The sequence below is a fragment of the Berghia stephanieae genome, chromosome 13 (assembly GCF_034508935.2).
Source record: "Berghia stephanieae isolate SIO BIC M18660-M18661 chromosome 13, UCSD_Bste_1.3, whole genome shotgun sequence".
NCBI lineage: Eukaryota > Metazoa > Mollusca > Gastropoda > Nudibranchia > Aeolidiidae > Berghia > Berghia stephanieae.
The window spans coordinates 29,851,944-29,861,943 of record NC_088372.1 but is presented as its reverse complement, the minus strand read 5'-3'; the positions used below and the strand labels follow the sequence as shown (position 1 = coordinate 29,861,943).

General features: G+C 37.3%; 1 protein-coding gene across 5 annotated transcripts in view; it reads left to right on the top strand.

The window, feature by feature from the left end:
- Positions 1 to 10,000, top strand: part of LOC144958983 (uncharacterized) — a 278,895-nt gene that overhangs the window by 238,679 nt on the left and 30,216 nt on the right. The window contains exon 1 of one of the 5 annotated variants that reach the window (XM_078891284.1): positions 9,672 to 9,876. The exons of the other annotated variants lie outside the window; for them this stretch is intronic. Within the exon in view, the coding sequence (XP_078747410.1) occupies positions 9,871 to 9,876 (6 nt within the window). The 5' untranslated portion in view covers positions 9,672 to 9,870. Of the gene's footprint in view, positions 1 to 9,671; positions 9,877 to 10,000 lie in introns of those variants that run through there. 5 annotated transcript variants of the gene reach the window in all.

The following is a 10,000-nucleotide window of genomic DNA, read 5'->3' as shown; positions in this document are numbered from 1 at the left end:
ATTATTTGCAAAGGGAAGGATGGGGATTGGGGGGGGGGGGGGGGGGTGGATGTGGAGTGATTTTCAATTTCTTGATTTTGTATTTTTTTGTTATTGCTGATTTTTTTTTCTTGGTTTTGTTTTGTTTGTTTGATTTTTTGTTGTTGTTTTTTTTTGTTTTTGGTATTTTTTTTTTTTTTTTTTTTTGGTTTTGATTTATTTTTGTTGTTGGTGTTAGTGGTGCTATTGTTGAGGATAAAATTGTTTATGTTATTGATTTTCATTTTGTTTCGGAAGTCGTAAATCCTTTTTTTTTTTAAAGTTTGTTTCATTTTTTGTAGTTTTTTTTTTTTTATGGGGAGTAGGTGTGTGTGTTAGTGTGTGTGTGTGTGTGGGGGGGGGGGTGGGTCGAAGAGGAGAAAGGACAATGTATTGGAATTTCGACTTGTCAGTCAAAATGCCGACAAAAGCATTGAAATTATTTTTTCCGAAGCGTAATAGATAGTATCGATCTAAATTCCCCTGGTTTTCCTCGTCTTGTCTACGTTGCTATATCATCGCCGTCATCATCGTGGTCGTTGTAAGGTCGTCATTGGTATCATTGTTGTCATTATTGTCATCACCACCACCGTCATCGACATCACCACCATCACTACTACCACCACCACCACCATCATCATCATCATCATCATCATCATCATCATCATCATCATCATCATCATCATCACCTTCATCATCATTATCATCATCGTCATCCCCATCATCATCACTAATACTACCACCACCACCATCATCATCATCATCATCATCATCATCATCATCATCAGCATCATCAACATCATCATCACCTTCATCATCATTATCATTATCATCATCATCATCGTCATCCCCATCATCATCATCATCACCTTTACCACCACCACCACCACCACATTCAAACTTAATACGTTGCACTTCAATCTCCAACCAACTCCAAAAACACACGACTGCAATATTATTCTATCAACCCCCCCCCCCCCCCCCCCCCCCCCACCCCGACTCCCCCTCTCCATCTCCCTCTCCAACGTCTCACATGCCACAGGGATAGAGAACAGTAACTACCAAAAGTAAACAGTCTCAGATATTGAGACGGTCTGCGTAAACAAAAGAGATCAAGTCGGTGGTTTTGGCAAGTCATGTGTTGCTCATACATTCCATCGAATTTCAAGAGTGGATTATAATTAGAGGAGATCCGCCCATGGCATAATAATGATATTTTACTCACCAATGGATTTGGAGGTCGAAATTTTAACCCTCTCCTTACCAACTATAGGAAAATCGTCACATTCGTTACAATACAACAACATTTTTCTTATTCAAATTTCTTTTGTAAATAATAATACTTTAAGAAAATGAACAGTTTGTTGTAGAGTATGTTTTGCTAAAGAAATTATGTAAAAAAATTTTTTTAAAATTAAATTCCCTTTATTTATCCCATAGGGGAAATTTGTCTCGAGGGTCTATTCCAAGGGAAGACTGGAATAACCCAGGCGTTAGCCGCAGTGCAGTGCCGCACATTGAGCTAAGGCGAGGTGACTTGCTCAAGGCCACACAGAGCAGCGGCGGGTGATCGAACTCGCTACCTTTCGGGTAGGAAGCAAAGACCGTGTACCGCTGAGCCACGCTGCCCGATTGTATTGCAAGAACTTTACTTCTATTATGTTTGAGTGATAAAAAAATATTTTTGTGTTAGTTGGGTGTGAAGTTTTGGGGAAAATCCTGAAAATGGCTGGTAATGAGAGAGTGAGGGTGGTTTTTTTTCGTATTTTTTTTTTTTTTTTTTGTTGAGATTGAATACAATTTCCCAAGGAAGAAAGACCAAACAAAACAAAACAATAACCAAAAAAAGATCTTACATTTCTTATATCATTTCAACGTTCAAATCATTTTTGGCATCTAAAAATAAACTAGAGCAGCATCCACTGAACGTTCTCAAAGCGCGTTACAAGTGGTCCCTTAATTCAACAGCAACACTTAACATGTAAGACGAGACATATCGCCCGTTAGACGAGCGATAATACCATTCTTTTTTCAGGGACAAACAATGCTGTTTTCGGCTAGGTACTCATTTTTCACCCGAAGAAGGTGAGCAGAGAATGTGAGTAAAGAGCCTTTTTCCAAGGACAACCGCCCGCGCCCTTCTCATAGCGAGACTCAAACCTTGGACCTTTCGATCCGAATGCGAGTGCCTGCTTACTTCTAGACCACATAGCCGCACAATACCGTTCTGAAGCGATTGTGGAGTATTGATAAGTTATTTTATCTAAAGATGAAAATATTGGTTGTTTAAAAGCAACGTTAAAGGGCAAGTACAAATGCATGTATCCCTTTCTATGATTTAAGAGTGGCACCATAATATGATAAAGAGAGAGCTTTGTTTGGAATATTTTCATGTACGTCCTTCACATGACAAATTTTCAGTTTGTTTGTTTTTTAGTTTTTTTTTTTTTTAATTTATATTTTAGCAAATATTAGAGGTGTCGGTGTTTTAGGTTTAAGGCAAAGTAAGATTTATTATTATTATTATTATTATTATTATTATTATTATTATTATTATTATTATTATTATTATTATTATTATTATTATTATTATTATTATTATTATTATGGCACAGTAAGATTATTTCATCAAAGAAAACTCGGTTTTAACCGTCATCCGCCGACTTTGTTAAGTCTGTCTTCAAAGACGTGTTTTGTTTTAGTTCGGTTCGGTTCTCCTCTGCAAAGTTGTCTTCATCGTCCAGATGAAATCTCCATCATGGAAGGTATCTTCTCATTTTTCAAGAATGTTCTCAGAATTTTCGAACCACCATCTTGATATCCCTTCATCTATATTTTCCTTTAAAAGGGAGAAAAAGGATATGGTTGATTATTTTCCTTTGGGGATTCCAAAGGGGTGATAACTCTCGTAGATAACCTTTTCGAAAACCGGAAATTCAACCTTCCGCTGGAAGTGGATTTTCCTGCTTCGGATACACCCATATAGCGCCCCCCCCCCCCTGTACTAGTCTCGTTCGCTATGGATACGCACACCCTCTTCTTGATCAGCTGTACGCATGCGCATGAGCCTTGAATGGACTGAATAATGAAAGGTCAAGGACGATTCTTTGGCATTTGGGGCATGTATAACTTTGTTATTGTAATCAGAAATAAATATTATTGAGGAAGTGAGAAGGTTTTGAGGGGAGGGGGGGGGGGGGGGGGGGGATGGATGGACTATGTGCGAAAAATGATTGGTTAGATAATAAAAATTAAAAAAAAAGAAAAAAAAAAAAGAAAGAAAAGTCGAGTTGAAGGAATCGAATAAGAAATTTAAATACCTATTTCATACAAAACGTCTTGCTTTCATTTTCTTTTTTGAGGACACTTTAACGAGGTCCTTTTTCATTGTGTGTATGGATGTATTGTGTGTGTGTGTGTGTGTGTGTGTGTGTGTGTGTTCATTAAAAAGTGTACAATCACTTGTAACGATAGTGACGTCGTTGAAAGCGTTATCAATGCATACGAAACTTCCAAAATTGCTTATTTGTTTTATTTTACCAATTAATATATTATATTTTTCTGTTCTAAAAGTCAGTCGATTGTCTACTCGTGGTTTCATTATTGAATTCGTGATGTGCTGAAGTCATTCTTTATCTAGAACTAGGTAATCCCTACTCATCTGTGGTTAGTTAAATAGTTAGGTCTAATTTAGACCTCACGGAGAGCTAGCTACCTTAACAAAAATTAAACGGTGTTGACATTCTTTTCATCATGTGTTAAAATAAAAATAAAAATATCTACATCCTTTCTGCGAAGCTCAAATGCGCGTTTATCCTACTTATCAAAATGCGTTACTTTTACAGGAATAATGGCAGGCTTTTGAAATATCTTGTGTCGTTATCTAGAGAGAAAGGAAAAATAATTCCAGAAAGGCTTAAATCAAACATTTTGTTAAATTATTTGATCTATTAATTTTGAGACACATTGAAATATAAATATTATCTCCTGCCATTGCTCGAATTCCGTGAAAAGATTTGTTAACAGATAACTTGGGCCCACAGGTTGTATCAGCTGTGGAGCAAACCATCCATCGGGCCCCCGCGCAGCCCAGACAAAAGTTCTTTAGATTTCTTCTTCTTCTTCTTCTTCTTCTTCTTCTTCTTCTTCTTCTTCTTCTTCTTCTTCTTCTTCTTCTTCTTCTTCTTCGTTCCCGTCACGTCACATGGTCAGTCCGGCTGGTGAATGAAGCCCACAGTGTTCCTGAGGTCGTCCTCATTGCCGTACAGCTTCTTTAAGTATGGGGTTGGGTCAGGCCAGAAGTTCCTTCTCAACTGGTTGTACCTTGGACATTCCATTAGGACATGATGTCCATTTTCATTTTCAAGTCCGCAGTCACATTGTCCAGAGGCACCTGCTCTGGACATCCTCCACATATGTTCCTTTAACTGGTTGTGTCCAGTTCTCAGTCTGAAGATGATGACCTGTTCCTTTCTGTCGAGCACCTTGATTTCTATCTGTTGGAGTGTCTAGTCTGAAGGACACCATCTGTAGGACGATATTTAAGGACATCAATGACCAGAGAGAGAGAGAGAGAGAGAGAGAGAGAGAGAGAGAGAGAGAGAGAGAGAGAGAGAGAGAGAAAACAAAAAAACTACACATTTCCTTCAACGTTAAGCATAGAATTCCAGCTGAATAGTTTCATCGAGTGATTGAAACTTTCATTTTGCGTGTGAAATTGTGCATTTCTAAAAAAAAAAGACGGCATCTGGAACACGTGCTCTAACAATTCCCAAAACGCGATGGTGCTGTCTTATGTTCAATTTTCGTCCATTTTGGGGCATTTTCAAGAAAGATATAAGACATTCTTTGGGTTCCGTGTTTTTATTGTCGCTTGTACCTATATAATCGGAGGGGATAAATAATATACTGAAGAGCATTGGGCATGTTGAATCCGTGAAAATGCTCTATCTATATATATACACGGACATTATACTCAATCATTCATTTTATTTTGATAAAGCAAGAAACAAACAATAAGAAATTAATATTAATAGATAAATAAAAGACACGCAGGCTCCACTGTGGGTAATGCTACCACGATTTTCATCCATTAACAAGAGAAAAGCGTAAATTCTAATTAGACACCTTTTGAGTACAACTATTCAGCGTCTCACACCTTTCTCGTCCTTTGAGAGGAATGCGTCTTGTTATCCTTGATCGAGAAAATGTTTTTGGAGTCTCGCGAGAGATGGCATCGGATGATATTATGATGAACATCTAAGCAGTCTGCCTGATGTTTTGGTAAGATACCCTCAAGTGTGAATGTTGGTATTTTATGTTTCCAGAGAAAATGTCTGCATGCATACATACCCCGGTAATCTCTCCATCTTTCTTTTTTCCTTTTATCATTCCATTCATTCTTTCATTCGTTCATTCATTCGTTTGTTCATTCATTCATTCATTCGATTGTTTATTCATTCATTCATTCGATTGTTCATTCATTCATTCATTCGTTCGTTCATTCATTCATTCATTCGATTGTTCATTCATTCATTCATTCATTCGTTCATTCATTCATTCATTCATTTATTCATTCATTCGTTCATTCATTCATTCATTCGTTCATTTATTCATTCATTCGTTCATTCATTCATTCATTCGTTCATTCATTCATTCATTCATTCATTCATTCATTCATTCATTTGAGAATTCATGAATATCACACCGAGAGACTCGACTCAACAAGAGAACATTAAACTGATAGTCAAGTATAGGATGTGACTTTGGCCAAGTTTATAATATTACGTTTTATTGAGTTGATGTGTCCCGGTAGCTCGGTTGGTAGAGCACTCGCCTCACACGCAAAGAGACCCAGATCAAACCCGGGTCATGTCGAGATTTTTTTTTACCGACCTCCCGTCTACGCCCCAGCAATTATTGGGTAGCTGGGTCATTAGAGTTGGCGGACAGTACTTTGCAGTAGACTATCATCCTATGTAAAGGGTAGCAAGTAATTACTCTTGTCCGTTTCACGATATAGAAACCGGGATAAACTCCAGCTCCGTGGGTCTAATGGCTCTGAAGGACTACTTTTTCTGCTACTTTTACTGGCTCAGCGGTACGGTCTTTGCTTCGTATCCGAAAGGTACTGAGTTCCATCACCCGCCGCTGTGCTGTGAGGCCTTGAGTACCTCACCCTAGCTCAATTTGCCTGGCTGCAGTCTTCCCTTGGAATAGACCATAGAGACAAATTTCCCCTATGGGATGAGTAAAGTGAATTTTATTTTTTTAAATTTTTAAAATTACTTTTTTTAATAATCGTTTTTGTACTTTTCATTACTTTTAACATTATAGCAGCTGGGATAAAGGACTCCATAGTTAGAATAAATGTCTGCGAGGATCATTAAAGAATAATGATAATAACAATATATAAAAAGAATCGGAAACGGGAAATGAGTCACAAATGTATCAATTCTATATTGTCAAGAAACAACACAAAAAAAAAAAAGGTTACTAAAAGAAAATAAGGTCTAGGTTGTTGGATGAGTTCTGGTTCATAATAAGATAATACCAATTTGATACTCAGATATTCATATCTATCTATCTATCTATCTATCTATCTATCTATCTATCTATCTATCTATCTATCTATCTATCTATCTATATATATATATATATATATATATATATATATATATATATATATATATATATATATATAGAGAGAGAGAGAGAGAGAGAGAGAGAGATAAGTGGTGGTTTTAAAGATAAAATGCAGTTTTTTGTTTGTTTGTTGCTTTAGGTCTCTTCCAACACAATTGAGGTTATATGAGAGACCGCTGAAACAAAAAAACAAGCAATCTAACAAAAATAGTACAAATGTAAATCAAAATCATAACCTAAAGATATCATAAGCTAAATTATAAATAACCAAGAACAAACAGGCAGAAGATTTACAGAAAAAAAAAAATATCCCCTGTCAAAAATACAATCACAAACCAAAGAAGCAGGATAGGCTAGTAAAGAGAAGAAGAAACGACATCACTATCGGATCGTACACCCATGCGAACATCATAGGTATATGATTCAAGGGTGATGCTCCCATCCAACCACCCGCCCTACTATCGGATCGTACACCCATGCGAACATCATAGGTATATGATTCAAGGGTGATGCTCCCATCAACACCCCTACTATCGGATCGTACACCATGCGACATCATAGTATATGATTCAGGTGATGTCCATCAACCACCCGCGATAAAATGCAGTCACAAGGCGTATATTTTTTTAAAGAAGAAAAAGAACAAAAAAAATCGGGTAGAAGACGGTAGTTGCCTGGCTTCACAGATAGTGCCAATTTGATAATCCGATATGAGTGTCTTAAAATAAAAACGGGAACGAAGGTCTTACAGAGATATCTTCCAAGGAATAAACGATAATGATAATGATTAGGCCTGATAGCCCGGCCCTCAGGGGACACTACTTGCGATTTATTTCTTATCGTGTCGCTGGTCCGTAATGAATAGCCTCCCTTTGATGATAAGGGTTAATTTTGGATGTCGTTGTGTTGTGGATAGGATGAAGCTGTAGATATTTTACAGTAATATGATGTGGCATCGTTATAGATGTTACTTCCTCACCTCCTCCTCTTCCTCCTCATCCTCCTCCTCTTCTTCTTCTTCTTCTTCTTCTTCTTCTTCTTCTTCTTCTTCTTCTTCTTCTTCTTCTTCTTCTTCTTCTTCTTCTTCTTCTTCTTCTTCTTCTTCTTCTTCTTCTTCTTTCCCCTTCTCTTTCCCCTCCTCTTTCTCCTCCTCCTCCTCATCATCATCATCATCATCATCATCATCATCATCATCATCATCATCATCATCATCATCATCATCACCATCATCCTCCTCCTCCTCCTCCTCCTCCTCCTTCGTCTTCTTCTTCGTCTTCTTTTTCTTTTTCATCTTCTTATTCTTCCGTCTTTTTTTCGTTTGTTTGCTTCCTTTTTTTAAAAATATCCTGATTATAAACTTTACAACGCTTGTACGAATGAAAAGTCGTGTGTTGTGTACCTAATTTCAGAGCTGTCTGTTGAAAGACCCGATTTACTCAATGGTCAACTCACGGACTGCCTCCCCCCCCCCCCCCTCTCCTTCCCTCCTCTCCCAACCAACGTCACCTCAGACCGCTTCCTGTAATATTACCATACCATCCATAAAGTACCGAGTCGTAAATAAGCCATTCTTCCATCCATACAGATTCCAGCAAACTCTGGGAATTTCTGGTTTATTGTCGCCCTTCATGTAATACAGCCCTCTTTCTCTCACTTCCCAACCTCTCTACTCATAATCTCTCTCTCTCTCTCTCTCTCTCTCTCTCTCTCTCTCTATATATATATATATATATATATATATATATATATATATATATATATATATATATATATATTATAATATATACAAACATATTTATATCTCCAACAATCCATTTGTCCAAATATCCATCAATCCATCCATATCTATCTAACTATCCCTCCATCCACTCACCCTTCCGTCCATCCATTCATCTATCTATCTATTTATCTATCCATCGATCTTTCTATCATTTAAAAAAAGAGCTCTATAATCTTCCCATTCTTATGGATATTCACTGTATCTCTCCCCCCCCCCCCCCCCCCTCTCAATCTCATGTTCGCTCCTACCACATTCCTCCTCATCCTTCATTCCTTCCTTCCTTTCCTCTCGTCCTTCTTCTCTTCATAGATGCTATTATGATATGATTCCCATCCTTTACTACTGGCGCCTCAGGATCATTAGCCCTTACATATCAAGACCTGTGTATGAGTGATTTATACTCGGGAGTAAGTACTCACACTCCAGTCTGACTCACACGCGACAAAGAGTGTTCATGCTGCGATCCCAGCCCCCTCCCCCCCCCCACACACACACACACCCTCCCCCCACCTCCCCACTCCCCCCTTCCCCTTCCCACCAAACCCTTATGTATAGAGTAGAATACAGTAAGTACACTAAGTACAAAAAGAATGGAAAAAAACAAAATAATGGAATAACTTGGCCGTACTCATTGACTTAGCTTGAGGTACAAAAACAATATTATGCATTATTAATTTCATCAGAGGCTGGTGGTTTCCCCTGCGGTTACTTTTCAAGTATACCGGGCCAGTTTTCTGATTGACTTATTTATTTATTTATTTATTTATTTATTTATTTATTTATTTATTTATTTATTATGTAATTGTTTAATTTTAACATTAAAAAAAAATTATTTTTTTTTTCTGTTCGAGTGAGAAAGACGAAGTTGGCCTGTTTTTATTTTTTTATTTAATTTTTTATTTATTTTTTTTTTTGGGGGGGGGGGGGGGGGGGGGGGGGGGGATTTTTGTTTGGTGTTTTTATATTTTAATATTTGTACTTTTTAAATAAATTTTGTTTCAGTATTTGTTTTGTTTTGTTTCGTTTCATTTTTTTTTTTGTGGGTTTTTTTTTTTGTCGTCTTTTGTTCTTTTACTGTTTTGTTTTGGCTTTTTTTTTTTGGGAGGGGAGGGGGGAGGATTTTGTTTTTTTACAATTTGTTTATTGTTTGTGTTTGTTGTGTTGTTGAGGGGGGGGGGGTGGGGGCGGAGGAGGGGTTCTCTTTAATTTGTCTTTTCGTTTTTATCTGTTTTTTTTTTTTTTTTTTGTTTTTGTTTTTTTGTTTTTTTTTTTCATTGAGGAATGTACATTAAACTAATTATGCAATATTTCTTAAGTGTCTTCCACACTTTCCTATCAGTTGGCTTTTGTGTTTGGCCTTCATTCCAAAGAATTAACGTGATGGGACTGGGTCTTGTGATGCTTTCCAAACTGGCGCCACCGAGTCAATGATTGTGAGTGATACTCACTCGTTTACTCTCTTTATGTAATTATAAATTAACGCCGCGTGCGTGCCGGCAATTAGTGCTCACCCCCTACTTTTGGGATATTCCAAAACTCCACAAACTTAACGACCGA